General features: G+C 52.7%; 1 protein-coding gene across 3 annotated transcripts in view; it reads right to left on the reverse strand.

The window, feature by feature from the left end:
- Positions 1-17,403, reverse strand: part of CHRM4 (cholinergic receptor muscarinic 4) — a 30,067-nt gene extending 12,664 nt beyond the window's left edge. For 2 of the 3 annotated variants that reach the window (XM_053945581.1, XM_053945579.1), the window contains exon 1: positions 3,647-3,752. In XM_053945581.1, the coding sequence (XP_053801556.1) occupies positions 3,647-3,704 (58 nt within the window). In that variant the 5' untranslated portion in view covers positions 3,705-3,752. Of the gene's footprint in view, positions 1-3,646; positions 3,753-17,270 lie in introns of those variants that run through there. The other variant, XM_053945582.1, reaches the window with a different exon arrangement.
- Between the last annotated feature and the right edge of the window lie 1,807 nt (positions 17,404-19,210).

The following is a 19,210-nucleotide window of genomic DNA, read 5'->3' on the forward strand; positions in this document are numbered from 1 at the left end:
AGCACTGTGCCTACAGCCATTGCATTTGCAGGCTTGAACAGGCTGGTGATGTTAATTTTCTCTGCAAACTTGCATGATACAAGATATAAACCGAGCCTTTGTTGGAGTTCCTCTTCCATGCCATGCAGCCTCAGGGCTGAAGGCATCTCTGGAGGGTCCCGAGAGCAGCCCCGGGGCAAAGGTGTGAGCAGCTGTGCCCGGCACGCAAGGGGTGGGGCTGGGGAGCATCTCCAGCAGAGCCTCACTGGCAATGCTCACAGTGCCAGGGGACTCAGGGTCTGAAGATAGGTCAAATGAAGTTGTCCTGGCACAGAGTCAAGTCCCAAGAGGACCAGTGCAGCAATCAACAGGGAAGGTGGGATGGCTGCCAACAGGCACAAGGAGTGAGGACACCCAGGTGTCTCTAGCTGGGGGAACAGGGACTGGTTTTGTGTCTCTTGCTAAAACTCTGTCTCTAACCATCAAGGGGAGGATCCATATATGAGACACCTTGCCCTGTGTTCATGCACCAGCAAAATACTGGAATCATGGGCCAACCTGACCAGGGAACGAACACTTGCCCCACATTAATTTGTCTAGGAATTGCCTACCTCCTTGAAGCTTCAGTAAATGAATTTGTCTGAATACAGGGCAAGGGTCCACCTCGGTGTGTTCAAGCGTCTGGATGCAGCACGACTGTGACATGCCTAGAGGCTTAAAAGGATGTCATGAAGGGTTGTGCTCCTGAGGACAGTCAGGGCTGGCACACTCCTCCACTTGGCTGTGAGTTGGACAGCAGCCACACATCTAGGCCCTCACCTCCCAGTCTGCCAGGGCCCTGGGCAGGAGAGCGCATGAGTCTTCCTAAAAGCTGATGTCTGCTTCCTGACTGGTCACACAAATCCCTTAGAAGAAGGATGTATTTGGCATGGTTCCAATCACCAGCTTGAAGAGGCTTCAACACTGCCTGGGTGTGGAGCCTCACTGCGACCACTGATACCTGGCACGCTCATGGTGGGTGCTGGTGCTTGGGCAGGCTAAAGAGCAGTCAGCAGAGGATGCTGGGATAGGAATGAAGAGAGGAGAGGAAGTACATGGGAATGATCTGGTCCAAAACTCCCATTTCCTTGCTGTGTCAGGTCCTGCGCTCTCATATCTCCCCAAAACATGTCTTTTAAACATGCAGTTTCAGAGCCAGCCCAGAATGGATGCTGAAATGCAAAGCAAACCTCCTCTCTTGTCTTACTGGAGAGCGATGAGGGTATAGACCTGTGTCAGACTGAGCAGCAACTGGCTCAAGGATAATGCCCACTTCTCCAGAAGATGCCCATCAAAGCCCTGACTTAGGATGCCAAGGAGAAGGGGTAAGCTTGCTCACAAGAAACAGTTGCTGCGTGTCTGTCCATGTGGAAAGATGAGCTGTGTTTGTGCAGAAAGCAGCAGCCCCTTGCAAACAGCCTCCATCTCCCTCTCCTCTCACAATTGATCTCCCCACTGCCTTTGCAGAGCTGCATCTCGGCTGGGCGCTCACCAAACCTCTTCACCTCTGTGGATGCTGCTGGTCAGAGCTCAGCAGGGCAGTGAAGGGATCAACACAAAGGTGTGCTAGGGACTGCTCCTCCTGGTCTCACTATGTTTATTCCCTGTTTTTGTCTTTTTTCTTTTTTTTTTCTTCTGGGGAGATATTTGTCATTTTAATTTTAAAGAACAAAACAACAAAACCCCAACCATTACAATACCTGCCATCAATGGGGTGCTTGTGGGGACAGTTAAAAGAGAAAAACCATGCTCCTTCTGCAAACTCAGAGTAATTGGATCACAGCATTAATTAATCATTTCAGTTCATTTCTCTTCTATGAAAGAAAACAGACTGACCTGCTGAGACAGGTATGCCCCTCGCGTGAATAAACAAACCACTTTTACCAGTAGCCCTTCTCTTCCTTCTCCCGCCAGCTTTCCTCTGCCCACTCAGCAGGTCACTCCCAGGGCTACTGCCGCTCCATCCAGCAGCCCTGGAAACTGGCTGCCACTCTGAGCAAGGGCACGTTGGCTTGGCTCCTGCAGGAACCAGGGCTGCTGCCCACCACTGCACCCCTGCTCCCATCCCTACCTTCCACACCCTAGGCTCCCACCACTGGCCGCCATCCTGGCTGAAGGGTGAGCCAGGGATGGGTCGCTGATTAGGATCTCTACTGGATGCCCTGTTCTTTGCTGGATGTCTCGTGAGGGCCTAGTCCAGGCTGGAGAGCAGCAGCAGGTGCTCAGATCACAGGAGTTACGGCATTAGGAAGCAGGAGGTGGTGCCCAGCAGTACAGACAGCGAAAGCATGTTGGTGTCACCTGTGATTTCAACGTGAGCATTGTCTCTGGTGCTGTTTCACTGAAAGCCTGGGCTCTGGGATCCTGTCACCTGAGTATTTTGATAGACAGTGCCTGCATCAACAAGCCACCCAACTGCATTGGTAGCAACCCTTCCAGCCCCTCTGTTCACTCTGCAAGTCGTGGCAGAAGTCAAACCACATTTGGAGGTCACTCAAGGCAGTTGTGACAAAGCAGGGAGCCTCCAAATGCCCAAGCAGGTCCCATCTACCAACAGGGCACAGGGGAACACCAGCTGCTCCTCAGGTTGGGTAGTATCTCCCTAGCCTTGGGCTTTCCAAAGACCAGCTAGAAAAATCCATCCACAGCACAATCAGAGGGGTTGAAAAGAGGTCAGATAGAAGCCAGTGCTGTTTTTATTTAACAAAAATGATAATAACTGTTCCCTGAAGCCAGTGTCATTATTTTGGAAAGAAAGAAGGGTGTGGCTGCCCGACTCTTGTCCATGATGTGCCAACAGAGAGCACGGGGCAGCTCTGTCATTACCAGCAGAAAGGGTGCAACAGGGCCAGAAAGGGTTAAAGGGAAGATGAAATCCACACTGAGGGAGTGAGTGGGCAAGATCTGTCTCCCTTGCATTGTCCAACCCGTCAAAGGGCTCTGTGAAGAGGGGGTAAACTTCTGCCTAGTCATGTCCTGGCCACAAGCCACAAGCGCCAGAGGGGTTTGCCTAGTATGGTGACAAAGTATCCAAAAGATAGGGGATTCTCTCCCTGTTGCTCTTGTTGGAATAGTGAGGGAAGCAAAGAAAGCGTGCAGGTAGTTTCCTGTCCAGGAATGTCTCCTTCCAAGAGAAGGCACCAGGGGAGCAAATAACCCTCATCCTGTGTTTCCTCCTGGGGGCTGCCTGCCCGTAGAGCCGCAGGCTGCTCGTATTCCCTACTCAGGGTGCTGACAAGGCTGTTTCCTGGGTGACAAGAGGGACCCGAGGTTCCTCGGGCGACGGATCCCGGGAACGGTGTTGGTTTGGATAGGAGCAGGGAAAGGGGGTGCCGGACCTGCTGCAAGGCTGGTAGGGCTGCAAGGCTCCAGACATCCCGGGGCAGCGAACCAGTGCGAGGGTCCCGACCCGCGGGGCACCCCGGCGTTCCCGGAGAGACGCAGGAATGTGGGAAAGTTGGCAGAGACACCTCCCCCATTCCTGGGGGGACCGCGTGCCACATCCCCCGGGGGTGCGGAGCCCCCTCCCCATGCACCCTAAAGCCATGCTGGCACCCCCCGCCGGACCCTGCGGAGGATGCCCTGCGTCCCCCGCCCCGCGCACACGGAGCCCCGAGCAGCGACTCACCGGGCAGCCCAGCCCAGGGCGCGCCGCCGCCCGACGCCGAGCGGTTCTCAGCGGCCATGGTGCCGCGCCGCGCCCGCGGGGGCTCCGGCTGGCATGGCCCGGCCGGCTCCCGGCTCCGGTCCCGGCTCCCGGTCCCGGCGGCGCCGCGCGCGGCGGAGGGGCGGGGAGAGGGGAGGGCCCGGCGCTGCCGGCTCGGCCCTGTCCTCCTCCCCCCGCCCCCGCCCTCCCCCGCTCCCAGATGTGTCGCCCCCAGATGTGTCGCCCCCAGATGTGCGCCCCCCTCGCCGCCACGAAAACGCACCGGGGCGGGGGCGGGGAGGAGGGGGGCTCACGACGTCAGGAGCCGCTGCCAATCCCCCACGCCGCCGTTCCCCCCCGTCTCAGATGTGGCCTCCTGTCCCCGCCGGCCAGATGCGCGGGAGCGCTCTTGCAGCACCCCGGACAGCGCGCCCGGGACCGCCCGCTCCCCGCGCCGGACTCCGGCCCCTGCTGCACCCCCCGGCACCCACCGGAGCGGGTAAGTCCCGATCCGCTGCAGCCGGCAGCGCCGGGAGCACCGGCGTCCCACGGCGGGGGACAGCGAGGAGCAGGGAGGCGCAGAGCGGGGCCCCTCACGGCCTGGGCAAAGGGAGGCCTCGACGCCTTCCCCAGTCCCCAAAAAACTCTGCCGGGCTGTCACTAACACTCGGAACTGCGGTGTTCATACAGAACAACAATCTCATCAGGCAGTTCCACAACCAGCTGACTGACTGTCCCCCAGGTCTGGCTTTTGGTAATGAGAAAGGGTCAAACAAGAAGAAACAAAGGGGGGGGGGGGTGGGGGAGAGTGTTCCCTTTCCTGTACACCTTTCCCCTTCCCTCCACTTTACACCTGGAGCAACTCCCTTACCCATCCTCTGCCTCTCACTTGTGCTGTCTCACAGACATCGGGTATCATTTTCCCATCTGCTTGGCTCTCACACACACATGCATAGACACACATAAACAAATAAACGCCCCACTGTTACCCTTCTTTGAAGCGATTACAGCAACAGATGGGTTCTTACCATCCACTCCTTCACCCCCTCACCCTCTTCTCATACCTCTCTGACTCTGGGAGATAGCACTTAACAAAAGCACGGTATTTTAAGTCAATGTCTCCTCTAAAGATGTGTCCAGTTCACAGACTGGACCTCTCTTTCCCCTAGACCCTGCAAACTGGTATCTTCTCCCTGCAAATGGAGACACATTTCTGAATTCCAGCAGAGAGAACATTGTTAAGGTAATTCAGACAAATTTCTCTGATGACACATCTTCCACCCCAGGTGCATCTCCACACCTTGGAAAGGTTAAAGCCTTTTGGCACTCGCATCTACTGCTGCCTTTGCACACCAAGAGGCTCCTTCCACCGCAGAGAGGCAGATGCACCATCATTATTTTGATCACCATAGGCCACATTCTGGAATTTCTTTAGTGAGTTCAGTCAACTGGTATTTGTTTTCCTTCCTGCCTTCTTTGAGAAGAAAGAAGACAAAGCTTTCCAAATATTGGCTGGTGTGGAGCCATGTGATTGCACTGAGTGCAATGAGGCTTTGCTGGCTCTTTGCAGCTTAACATCTGCCTGCACTCTTTTCTCAGTCACTGACCAAAACCTGTCAAAGACTCCAGCCAGTTATTTGGAGTCTCTTGCCTTGTCCAAAGTCCTGACCTCAAATAAATACCACCCTCTCCTCCTCCTTCTTTCCTCCTAAAAAAATTAATGTAAATAAACCTTTGTCACGCTCTGTGAGAACTCATCAGACTGAGGAAATATCTTCTTTAAAGACAATTTGATTGTGCTGGAGTTGGGTTATTTGACTGGACTCTTGTTTCAAACTACAAATCCCCATAGAAAGACAAATGACTGTAATGAACAGTGAGATGTCTTCTTCCCAAGCTGATCAGTCATGGAGATAAAAAAGTGTAACCAAATTGAATACAAAACTTTCCAACTTCTAACTCTTAGCTTAGCTATATGCACTCATTAGTCAGAAGCAGAATTTCTGAAAGCCTGGACTCACTATACCTATTCCAATTAAAGGCAGCACTTGCTTCTATTGGCTTGACATTCCCTTCTCGTGGTCTGCCAGTGAATTTCACCAGCCTCTCTTACTGCACCAAAGTGACATCACATTCCTTCCTGGGCCATGTCAGCACTGGTCATGAGCAACAGTTAATCCACTCTAGAACCAGACCTCAGCTCCAACCCTTCCCCATGCCACGTACATTGTGACAGGCTGTGAAGTGGGACAGGAGGGACTTGTGGTTTTCTCATGGAAGAAGCCAAGGGCTGACTTGACTTCAGAGTCAATGGCTCAAGCAAATGAAGGGCCTACCTTATTCTCTTTTGGGATTAAGACCTGTGACAGTCTGAGACTCCTGCTGGACTGACCCAGCTTGGTCTGTGGGAGTAACCAGCCAGTAAACCCAGCATCTGTCACCCTGTAGGGATCTGGGATACTCCTGGAGCTGTCTATTTTTCATGCAACTGCACATCTCCTGCTTTTTTGCATCACTCTGCTTCCAGCCTCTATATTTTGGAATGGTTTCTTTGTCTTATTTTTTCTTTTCAGCCATGCTGTGCTGTGCCTGCTCTCTAATCAGCATTAGCTAGTCTTCCATTATCAGTTGGCAATGATCCATCACACTCCTCCATCTCAAAAATTGCCCTTGCAACAAAACACCATAAACACCTAGGAACAGACAGACAAAGCCACTCCTCTCACCTCTGCCTCTGAAGTGGGGGATATATAGAAACCGATGGCAAGTGACCACCTTGATACTCCACCTTGGCTTGTGACAGCTCCCATCCATAGCCATCCTGAGGCAGAGTGGTTACCCCACTGAGCAAGTGCACAGGAGATGAGTATTTCTGAAGAGCAGGAAAAACGGTTATGGTCATTTACTGTGGCTTCCCCCACAAGCCTGAGAACATCCACTCATTGTCCCTGACAGATTCCCAGTAACTATACTGAAACATGCAGCAGCCACAGCAGCAGCCAGCACTGGCTCCTGGCACACAGACTAATGCCAGGCTGTGTCTTCTGGGGGACTTGCAGAATTCATTGCTGGTCCCACAACCCTACACTCATGGCAGGGCATCCTCAAGTAAAGGAGCAGTTTTCACCCATCCCTATAGTATGTGGGGCATGTACCAGTTCAGGCACACACCTCTGTCACTGAGCTCTGCCAGGGACAACTCTGCTCACCATCAGCTCTGGCCAGGTCTCCCCTTTCCTTCTGCAAGTCCTCCCCTAGCCTGACAGTCTCTGCCAGCCTCCAGCAATAATGGTCCAGCCCAAGCCTTGCCTCCCATTCTGCTCACAGAGAGTTGCACTCCTGCATATGCTCGCATGCTCACTCTCTTTTCTTTCTGTCCTTCTTCAAGGCACTCAGGTTTTCTTTCTGCCTCACACACCCTTTCATGCTCCACTTCCCTCTCTCTTCCACGAGATCCCTTTGCCCTCCGGTGGATGCACATTGCTTCCCCAGCACAATGCAGGCAGCCAGTCCCCCTCCCTCTGACAGATGTACTCCTACAAACTTGCTGAACCCATCTACAACACTTTAATATTCATAAAAGTCAACCTTAGTCTAAAGAAAATGTGCTTGATGACGAAAGAATTTACATTGCAAATCACTTTTAATAGCCCTCTGGTAGTCAGCCTGGTGATAAATGCTAATCCATCTATCAGCTCCAAACCAAAATAAACCCAACTCAGAAGAGGAGAGTCAGAGAGAGAAAAAGCAGCTGGTGACAGTGAGAAAGGCTCAGGTCTCTGGACCATCACTGCCACAGGAGACAGGCGTGAAGGCTCCGCTCCACAGTTGGTGAGAGGAGTGAAGTGTCCCAAAGGGAGCAGAGGCAGCTGCTCTACCTGCTCTTGGCCAAGCAAGGAGACACCCTTCACTCACTGGAGTGGATCTGGCATTGCCTGGCAGAGCAGGACAGAGCCGTGTAAATGCCAGGGCAGTAACTCAGACTCCCTGCCCATGCCCAGGGCTGCAGGCAACAGGGTGATGCCACCTGTGGGTGGGCTTTTGCCCTGTGTGTGCTGCTGGGTGAAACACAGCCATGAGGGACATGGATCTTTCCCCTGGGGCAGCGTCATCCCTGTGGGAGATGGAAGAAGGGACAGCACCTTGTAGTTACTTGCCTCTATCCTAATAATTTGCCTTAGGGCATGGGATGGCACATTTGTAAAGGGCCTTAGAACTGTTTAAAAGGTCTGAAATAAATACTGCTTTCAGGCCACATTTGCCTGGACTCTCCCACACCTGTTCTCTCCATTGAGGAGGTACAGGATCATCTGTGCACAAGTCCTCCTCTTCCCCATCAATACAATCCCCAGAGGAACAGCCCTTTCTCCTCATTCCAGCTGTCCTCAGGGCACATCAGGAACAAACAGCCCCAGACATGAGTTCTTGCAGGAGTACAGTCACTCATGGGTGCAAGGTGAACCAGATCCCAGACCATGCTGGGATGAAGTCACACTGTGGGGAGTAGGGCAGGAGGACTTGCAGGGCCAAGGAGAAACAGGTTTGCTGCTGTCTTCCTGAGAGAAAAGGTGACTGAAGGCACCCAGCCATGCACTGTTGCCTCAGCCAGACCCCCAGTAGTCATCCAGAGCCACATCTTCTCATGCCTCATGGCATGCCTTAACTGGAGACTGAGGGAAAAATTACCAATGCGGAAGCTGCATTAAGCACAGCACTTAGTGCTCAGCTGATTCCCAGCCTCCCAGGTTGCTTGCAGAAACAAGGTAATGAAATATTCTTTCATTATTCAGAAAAATGTCATTTTTAGCACCAGTGAAGGATGCCAGAGCCACAGCCCCAGGGAGGGAGTGACTATGTTTAGCCATGGAGCAGGTGTAGGCCCAGTGGCTGGGGTGATGGTGGCACCAGAGGCCCCCACTCTCCCTGCAGTCCGTGGCAGGGCACAGCCAGGAAAGCAAGTTCTAGACACTGTGGCTCATGCAGGGAAGCCAGGTGAGTATGAAAGAGCAGTGACTAATACAGAAAGCCATCCTACCATGCCTGGCTGGTCCACAGGCATGCAATTCACACCAGTCCATAGGCCCATGAGCATCCTTGAAATGCCAGGGGAGCGCCAGACAGCTGTGCTCTCAGCCTGGCTGCAAATCAGTGCCTTAAATCAAGCAAGGGGATATGGCAGGTGAAACACACTTCTGTCACCTGATGCTACCCTTGGAAAGCTGCCTGTTGGGCACTGCCAGGCACCTGAGCTTGTCATAAAGCAGGAGGGCAGCTGCAGCCTGTGCCTGATGCGGCACCTCTGGGGAGAGTTAAACACAGCAGCCTGCACCCAGCCTGGTGTGCTGCAATCTCTTCAGTCAGTAAGCATCTGCTTTTTGTGTTTTAAAAGATTGCTGCTGCTATTTTAAGGTTACACTCATTTCTGTCACATTTGCCATATAGAGGCACGACTTCAAATACTTCAATGTAATTGTTTCATTGCAGTCCTCACTCTTGCACCTCTTACTTGCTTTCTGGGGGAAAGTGTTTCTGAATCACTTCTTTTATACCTATTATAAAAATAAAATTAAAAACAGAAAAATAAAACAAAAAAATAGGGAAAAAAAATGAGGAATGTAAGCTTGTGCTGTTCTCCTGCCATTTCTCACATGACACAGAAGAGAGCACATCTTCCCTTGACTGCTGTGTCCATGGGCTGGGTCTGGCCTATGGAGCCAGGCAGTGGGTGGGAACTCTGTGCCTGTCTGTGGTCATCATGAGCTCCTTAGGGCCCTCTCCCAGGCACTGTCCCACACAGCTTGCTGCCCAGCCACTGGGGAAAAGGCAACCAAGGGCTCAAGCACCTTTAACAGATTAGTTTAATTAGTTACTTTTCTGATTCACTACTTTGTTAATTCATGAATTCACTAACCCACCATGCTTACTCACACAGCAGTTGCCTTGCTGGCAGTGTGAGCCCAGGCTTCCTCCCTGGCATGGCACGGCGTCCCCAGCAGCCCTGTGGCCAGTGCCAGAGCCTGCCTGCTGCCGCTTGCCCTCTGAAGGCTTTCGGGGTCAGCTGCCCTCCTGACACCTTCCAGCTCAGGTGATCCATGCAAAGCCTTTCCACTGGGTTCTGCAGGACGTGCCAGTGGCTGTTGCAGAGGTACAGGAGATGTCCACAGGAAATGCTGATCCCTGGACTACAGGGGTTGGAGCCCCTAAACCTGGCAAACCTCCATGGAGCCAAGACCACCTTTGGCACATGTAGCCAATCCTGGAGGAGAAACTCATCCCAAATGAGGAGACAAGCCCCAGTCCCGCATGGGCACTGAACCACTCCACCCAGCCTCCCGGTGGCCTTGCCATCCTCCCTGCACTGGGGCGCCGAGGCAAACCCAAGCCTCTCGGGGGGCTTCCCTGCAGCCCCCCAGGATTCTCCATTGCAGGGGCAGAGAGCCAGCAGCCCTGCAGCGCAATCGCCCTGCCATCAGATTTGCTTCACCGAGCAGCTTGGCAGAGCCCGCCTTCTAAAACACATGCAGTCTAATAAATGCACTCCCTGCTTTAAATGTATCTTTTAAAAAAGAGCATTTCCCTCGGTTTGAGGTAATCGCTGGCACTGCTGGGGGACAAAGAGCTCTATGTGTGTGCATCTCACTTCAGGCAGCTCAGCTCTGATCCTCACACAGACAGAATTTGTGCTCCCCACGGGCACATTTACCTCACATAGATGCCTCACTAAAGTTAATGCTACCTACAGTGTCCTTCACAGGGAAGGAAACCAAGAGGAACACAGCAACTGTGCAAAATTCACAGCAGGTGAAAAACAGTCAGCAGTTCCTGTGTCAGGAAAGCATTTAGTACAGCTAGAATGAAGCAGATCCTTGCTTTCCCAAGAAAGACACTGCCCCTGCCCTGCATCTCCCTGTGCCTGACAGGGACTTGGCCCCGGTGGCGGGGAAGGTACAAGGCCGTGGGTCACTTGTCTTCATCCTGTGGGCATCAAGTGTGTTGTTGGGCAGCCCCCCAGCACTGACACTTCTCACACAGGAAGCTGTCCTTCCTCTCACCCCTCTTCCCCAGCCTCTGCCCACTGAAGTTCACCCTGGGCAGAAGAGCCCACTGTGGGTTGGCCATGGGTAGCAAACTGCCATGCACTGCAGGGATGAAGGCAGCCTGCTGCCATCAGGGTTTTGCATTCACTCCACAGGTCTGTACCCCCACACCCAGCCCCAGCACTCATCAAGGAGACTTCACCACCCCAAGCCAAGCCAAAAACATGGCTAAAAGTATTTCGTTATGGCAAGAGGCCATATCTCAAGGCAGAGCCAGGGACAGAGGAGGCTCAAGGCTGCAGGATGCAAGAGCTCTGGATGGCCAGGCTAATAACCCTGTATTAAATTACAAGCCTGGGTTCAGTTGTGGTTGTTTTGTTTTTGATGGATTTTTTGTAAGCTGTCTGTTTAGATTTATCAGCGTAATTCCTGATACTGCCTTGTCGGACATCATTATGATAATCTCACTACTGTGTCTGCCAGGGAATTGGGAGGTGAGCAGGAGGCAGCTGCAGAGCAGGGGAGTGGTGGGGCCTGGGCTGCCTGCAAGGCACAACCCCAGGACCACTCACCCCAGAGCTGGGGAGCCTGGGGAAGGTGGAGGCACAAGCCCCCTTAACAGGACTCAAAAGTCAAAGAGAGCAAGCTCGCACTGAGGGAAAAGAGATCCAGCCAGGTAGGTCACCATCCCTCCAACCAATCTCAGAGAGTGGAAGAGGTGCCTCAGGAAAAGGGGAGGGGGCACACAGAAAAACCTGGAGGATGTGGGCAAGTTGGAAACGAGCAGCCTCAGTGTTTTGGCACTGATCCCTCCCCTTAATTCACGGTAATTTTATCATGAATTTAAATAAGGCCTCAGGGCAGAGAGCACAAGAGGAAGAAGGCAGGAGGCTGCTAGCCCAGCTCTGTCTCTCCATCCTTCCATGCTGCAGCCCTTCTCTGCTCTATGGGTGCTCCCTTGCACACACATACAGGTGTACACACACTTGCACACACAGAGCCTTCCTGTCTTCCCCACGGCCAGGCCTGCTGTGCTCCACCGTGGCACAGGTGCTATGCCAGCCCCCAGCCAGCAATTTGGCTGGCAAGCCTGGCCAGGCAGGCAGCAAAGTGCTTCTTCCTGGGGACCTGGCTCTGAGACGCTCACCTGAGGCAGGGGGATGCTCCAATGCAGCGCTGCAACTCCTCAGCAGCTGGAGTAGGGTCTGCAGCTTTCCCTCACAGCAGCTAGAGTAGTCTGGGCTGAAGAGCTGACTGGGGCAGGGATTTGGAGCTTTGGGATATTTGGGGCATGACATAGAGCAAAGGTGCCCCTGAGAGCCTATTCACCCACATGAAGCATCCCCTTCTCCATTGGGCTGGGCCTGGGGGAGTCACAGGTGGGAGGTAGGTAACCACATCAGCAAAACAAATAAAAATCCCAGCCCAGCCTGGAGTTTTTATTAATGAAAATGAGCCTGTGATGGGAGGTAATTTCCAGCCCCTGGGTGATTCGGCTGGAGGATGGAGCTGCAGATGAGGATGAGTCTAGGCAGCCAGGCAGAGTCAGAGCCCAGTCAGATGCGGTCAGGGACCAGAGCCCCTTCCAAGAGGGGATTGGGTATGTGGCCTTGAAACCTGGAATGTGAGGAGAGGAGCTGTCAACACCTCCAGAGAGTAAGTGCTTCCAACTGCCTCGCTGGAGATGCAGTGTTACCAGCCTCTGTCCCTCAGGGGGGAACTGGCTGAGGTCACCACAGGAGAGGGGGGATCTTCAGACCCCATTTCACAGAACTCCTATCTCCATGCTCTGGCTGTACCTTTTCCAGATGCTGGTCCATGCAGCTCCTTGGTTGAACCACCCTTATCCAACTCCTCCAGTCTCCCTTCATGCACCCACCTGGGCAGTTGCTCACACCAGCACTGCTCTCCCCCAGCTCTTGTGGTGTGCCAGCATCCCCCGATACTGCTGGGAAATGGGATGGCAGGCATTCCCATAGCACAATGAAAAAACTAGGATCTCCTTTTGCTACTGTAGAGTGGGGAAAATCTATATTCATTTTCAGAGCTGAGTGAGAGCAACACATTTTGAGGGCGAATTTTCTTCTCAGGAATACCACACTCTGATGAGCTGAATTAATTCATACACATTTGAGTGTCTGACCCTAAATAGGTTGTATGACTGAAATTTAAAGAAGCGTTATTGTAGTGATAGTATTTCAAAAGAGGAAAGTAAGCAGCTGGGTCTTATTTGTTTGAAAGGTAAAACTATTTAATGAAAATTTCCTTTTTTCACCTGTTCGAGGCCTGAGACCTGGCCTGGAAACCTTGCAGCATCCCTGGCATAGAAGTCAAGACCTCTCCCATCTTAGCTGTAGAGCAGGATCTCATCAGCCTTGTGAGGAAGGCTGCATGAGAACCCTTGCAGCACACAAAGCCTGTCCAGAGAGTGCAAGCAAAGCAAAGCAGTGCTTAATAGATTTCCTCCAAATAGCTGAAGATGCCAGCAGGAAGGAACAACCTCTTGGGGCTGCAAAGGGTTTGCACTAAACCAGTGGGGCTGCAAGTGGGGTCAGGGCAGCTGGAGCATAAACCCAGTGCTCCTGCCAGGCTCAAAGGGCTTTTCCAGCTGTTTCCCAAAGGATGGGACCTGTTGCATCTCCAACCATCCCTACAGCAGTATCTGCCAATGCCTTGGGGAGACCCAACCAGAACCAGTCCACAGCTGCCATGCAAAAGCCCCCCCTGCTCCCTCAGCTGGGCCAGCCTTCCCACACTGGGCTACAGATCACAGTCCCTCCATCCATCACCTCCCCAATGAATTGAGGCAGATGTGTCACTGGCCAAAGTGTTACTGCCAGCCCCAAGCTGGCATGCTTCAAATAGCAGCGCACTGCGATACAAATTGTACTTTGATGAGGTACATTAGGCCATCTGGACAGCCTTAAACAGCCTTGATGAAGACAGAGCAAGGGCTGCTCGAGGTGGGAGGAACCTCAGCAGTTTCGGGGCTGTTCACTGTTCCTTAAGCTAACATTTGTGCAGGCAGTGGGGCTGGGGCTGGCAGCATTGAGGAGTTCCATGCAGGGTGGGTCTGCCCAAAGGCAGAGCTTCAAATGACCAACAAGTGACCCCCATGGTGCTGTGGGCATGACATGGGTACTCACAGCCGGGATGTGCTCTTGTCCACCAGAGCCCACATATGTATACCACCCTGGGGTGTCCCTGTAAATGGATCTGAATCCTGGCAAGCATCAAGAACACCCCATTAGTCCCATTAACTTTGTGGGAAGCAGAGCTCCTAGGAAGGAAAGCCCATGCTTACTAACGAGCATAAGATAAATACTGCTCCAGAGGGGGAGGAAAAAAAAATGCAGGAGATGGTTGCTAGAGAAAATCACCTAGGCAGGGGTAAGAGCCAAAGGGCAGGGAAGGAAACAGGGGACAGGAAACCCAGGAGAAAGGTGGTGTCCCATCCTGCTGAACCCTGCAGAAACTGACAGCACGGAGGCAGGGAGCAGCATGTGGGACCCAGGTGAGAATTCTGCTCACTGGTGGTTTTCTGACCGCTGGTATCCCTGAGCTGGCTCTTTTGTGGCACCTTGGAGTCCTGGTGGGGTTTTAGCTGAGCAATTTCTCAAGTTTAATTTCCAAAGTAACTTGTAGGGAATGAGCTCAGTCCCTCTGCAGGACAGGCCCTAGTGGTGCTGTGGGTGCCCTGACCTTCACCTGGCTGCTGGTGCTGTGCAGCCCTGTCTCACTGCTGCGACCTACATTCTGCCTCCCCAAACATAGGGCCTTGCACTTAGCTGCATTAAACCCACAGAGTGCTGCATAGGGATGATTTCCGATCAGGCTGTCAGGAAGTATTATGTCAAATACCTTACAGGAGCCTAAGCATATTATGCCAACACAGCTACCTTTGTCAACCAAATCTGAGACCTCATCAAAAAAGCAATGCTGGGCTTAGCCATCCTCAACACCTCCGGAGCAAATCCATCTCCAGGGCTTCTCCTGGGTCACTGCACCCCGAGCGCTGCCAAGCACTCAGCCTGGGGCTGCAGCTCTGCAGGGAGCCCCAACGCCCCTACCAAGAGCCAGCGGAGCTTGCGTGATGCTGAAATAAAGAGTTCGTGGAGCAAGATCTTTACTCCCACATTGTGGCTGGGAAAGGTTGGGTGCAGGGCAGCATCTTGTGCTGGGTTACTGCTGCTTTTGTATGCTCGGCTCTTGTCCTCCTTGACGGGGACCCGTGGCCCAGGTGCTCCCTATGCATGAAAAAACCTTGTCCTTCTCAGTTATCACTTCTCCTTGCCAGTCACACTAGATACCAGAGCCCTAAAGCTGCTGTTTAATAGCTGTGCTTGTCCCCTCCCTCAGCAGTGCAGCAGGACCAGCCTCAGTCCCTCCCTAAATAATTGTTTTAATTAGATTTCCTTTGATGTAGGTGATCAACAGAGGGCTGCTGGCAGGGCTTCCATGGGAACTTTTGCAGTGGCAGGCAGATAAGTACAACCCTCTGTACTCTGTAGCATTAAAACGTTTTAGTATCAGCCTCCCCAGTGGCAGCCAGTCAGTCTTCATTAGCCCCTCTGAGCCTTTTCTAATTCTGCCAGAGGCTGGAGGGGGAAGGAGGTCATGGCCCCTGCCCACGCGTGGACCCCTGGCTGGGGCCCTATCTGGCTGGACAAGCAAACCCAGAGGTAATGACCCCCAGGGAAAGGGCAGAGCCACAGCCACAACAGCCTGGGGGAGTTTGACAAGGACCCGGGGAACGAGAGAAGCTGGGCTTGGGTACCAGCCAGCAAAGGGCTCTCAGCAGTGCCTGGCCAGCAGCCAGCAACCACCACTTACTCATCCCCCCATCCCCAATGTCTGCAGTGAAAACAGATAATCTGCAAATTAAAGTTTCCCTGCAGTGGGGCGGCAGTGCCCCACGCTGTGCTGGAGAAGGGACTGGAGTCCATCTGCCATCAGAGCCAGCTCCTGATCCTATCAGGCTATTACTGTATTATTGAACTGGGGATTGAGGGACAAGCTTTAATAGCTGTGATGGTATCAGGGGTCCAGCATTAAACTCCAGGAAAAGGCCATGAAGATGAGCCTAAGAAATAGAAAGAACCAAGCCTAAATTACATCTCATGTTTTTGCAGTGCCTCCTATTTACCCCAGCCTCTGTGAAGCTGAAGAGCTCCTAGCTGAAGATCTAGGAGCTCAGATGGTAAGGGTGAAAGGCCAGGGAGTTTCGGGTGTTTCCTGAGCTTGGAAAGAGCAGGGACTCCAAAGACCAACTCCACCAGCCAAGCTGAAGCAGAGCAGGATGCAAGGACAAAAAGGCAAACCTCAGCAGCTGCCAAAATCCATGTGCCTGCCTGAAGCTCACTGGCTGGCCAGCCACAGCTAAAGTGAAGGCTCAGTGGGGTGGCAGAGACCAGCTGCAACTCTTTACCTACACAGTGGTCCAGTTTCAGCAACAGATCCTCCTGGAGACCTCTGTGTCAGGCTGCCTTTTCCAGTGGTGGCATTTGCTCCCTGCTGTGCTCACATCTCCCATTGCTCACACTTTGCCTGTCTTCCTGCTTGCATGGGACCCCTAGTGCCTCCCCTGTGGCACCATTGAGCTGAAGGAGGCTGGCCTACATTAGTAGGCAAGACCCTGGCACAGAAGGTGGATGCTTGGAGACTGACCAGCAGCATATTGATTTTCAGCATATTGATTTTCAGATAAGAGGCAAAGGGGAAGCCTCACAGTGTCCTCTCTGGGATGCTGGCTCCTGGCAGAAAGAGCTGATGCCCAGGGCCAGCATCCCGGGGAAGACAGCTTGATCCCTGCCAGCTCCTACCGGTGCCACATGCCATCAACAACTGCTTGAAAGGCAAAACAAAGAGGAGCCGAGAGAGCTCACTGGGAGCAGATGAGAGGCACTTCTGCTCGAGATGCTGTGGGGAAAACAAATCCTCGTGCTCGACGGAATGCACAGAGTGGCTGTATGGGCTTCCCGCCTGTTACCATGGCAGAAGCCAGGCAGGGAGGGGAGAGAGGCCTCTGCTCCTGGAGATGAGGGAGAAGGACATGGGCATTAATTGGCTGGCAGAGAGTGGCAGCTGGAGAGACTACTTTGCCTTCCAGCTCCCTCCTGTGCTGAGGGCAGAAGTGGCAATGGCATGACATCTATGCACTGCACACCGAGATCCCAGTTACTGGTGGATGGCCCATATGCCGCACACTTGAATTAATTTGCCTTTTCCTGTTGAAGAATAACTTCTCTGACAGATTAGGACTGAGCAGAGGGCAACTGCTCCCTAGCCAGCAGCCTGGACAGCAACTGGAGGAATCAGTTATGGGGCTTGGCTTTGGCATCAGTAATAATGAGACAGACTCTCCATGCACCCAGCTGTGACCAGGTCCCTGCCTCTCCTTCCTGCCCAGCACATCTCCTGATGGTCACATACAGCTGGGGTCCCAGCACCACCCAGTTGGTCACCCCACAGCAGCCACATGTGGGGTGGGACTTCTGGCGGGGGTCAAATAGAAGCACTTGGAGATGGAGCAATAGCCAAGGAGTGAGGCTAGAAAACCCAGGACTTACAGGGACAAGCAGGTATCACCACTCCACTGTACCACCTGCCAGGGCTTCAGCAACCTTCTCTGGGATCCCAGGTCTCCCTCCAGGCAGTGCTCACCCTCTGGTGTGGTCCCAGGCCCAGGAATGCCAGAGCATTCACTGGCTACAGCAGCGCCCATGCAGGTTTCCATCTGTGAAGGATTCATACAAAAAGTCTCCTTCCAGCATGGAAGCTTCAACCACTACCCTCCTCCCACTGCCCCAGGTTTCTGGCACATTCTCCCTTCCTAGCTAACCTAAATAATCTTGTACCATCAGCTGTTCCCCTCCTCTTTCAGCTCATTAGGGCTTTTAGAGAACACTGGCTCCTACTGAACCCAACCAACCCACCACTAACCTCATTTCATGCCAAGAAATGGCTCTTACTTTTGACTCCAATTCCCACACCTTCTATCTCCAGGAGGACTCTACCCCTCACCCTTGAGGTGTTTAAGTTTCTTTAATAGCCTCTTATGAGGGACTTTATCAAAAGAGCCTTTTGAAAGCTAAATAAAATTCTCTGCACTGTATTTCTCCTTTCCCCAGGATTTTGTTAGCACATTTAAAGGCTCCTGACAGTCCATGGCTGAGAAAAGCTTTCACTTTTTAAGATTATTTCCTGCTCCTACGCAGCAAAGCTCTCACTTTGCCTCCTAAATTGGGCCAGCAAGTACGCATAGCTCTGGTTTGGTTTCCTGCTCTTGTTGAATTTCTATGTTGCTCCTGGCACTGCCATTTGCCTCAGTGTTGCATTGTCACACTGCAGTGAGCAGGTAAAGTTGCAAGGCTTGGGGAAGGAGCCCTGAGCTGCTGCGGTGCTGTCCCTGGCATGGGCAATCCCACTGCTTGCTGTTCTACGCAGGGCTCCAGGCCTCAAGTCACCATGTAGATTCATGGGTGTTGCTTGAGTATACAATTACATCAGCCCTGCCTGAAACAACTGAGGAAAACTGCTGGGCCAGCCCAGCAGGGTAGTCCAAAGCAGATAAAGAGTTTTATCCCACAAGAAGCAAGGGAGGTATAATAGATAAACTGCATTGGGCTGGGTGTGGTGAGCCCATTGCATAAGTGGGCTCAATTTTCCCTCCTGTCCCCTCCTCTTCTCACCCATTTACCCACATAGCTCCATCAGGTCTCAGGCAGGGATAATCTGAGCTTTCCTAGGTCTGAAACTCCAAAAAAAAAACACTGCTCTCTGTACACATAAGCCCATCACCACTGAGGGCACCTGCTCAGTTGTGTAGCAACAGCAGGTCATCTACAAAGCATGTCCAAGGCAGCACCAGAATATTAAGCCTATCTACACCCATTGTGCCCACTGCTCCTGCTTAAAGCCTGTAGGAACACAGGCTGCAGTCAGGCTCAACTGTTAGCAGCCTTTTGCCCAGAGCTACAAAGCTGCCTGCTCTGACCAGGCCTCCACTCTTACCTCATCAGGAAGAGCATCCCTGTCAAGTCTTGAATGGAAAAGTGCTTTAGAGTTTCAGAGATGTCCCATGTCAATGGCAAAGACAGCAGCTGTGGTTTGCTCCGGCTCCCACTGGAGCTCACCCCCTGTTCTGCCACAGTCTCCAGTGGGGGCAGGTCTGGACCAAGGGGAAGCCATCAGCAGAGCAGGCTTTAGGCCTCTGCACAGCAGCCTGGCCAGAGCGTCCAGCAACAGTGAACGCCAGGCTTTGAGAATCTGCCAACACCAGAGTGAGGCAGCCCAGAAGACTTCTTCAACTGAGATGGAAATTTTTTTGTAGATAGCTTGGCTCATTCTGAAAATGGATATCTATAAATGCTCTGCAACACATCTACCAAGAATGGGCCTCGAGATTCTTCCAGGAATCATGCAGGGAGAGGAAAGAAGTGATGCCAGGCTGAGCTGAAGCAGTTTTTTTTTTTTCCAGGTTCTGTTTTAGTTTGTTTTCAAGCAGAGC

This window comes from Vidua chalybeata, chromosome 6, assembly GCF_026979565.1.
Source record: "Vidua chalybeata isolate OUT-0048 chromosome 6, bVidCha1 merged haplotype, whole genome shotgun sequence".
NCBI lineage: Eukaryota > Metazoa > Chordata > Aves > Passeriformes > Viduidae > Vidua > Vidua chalybeata.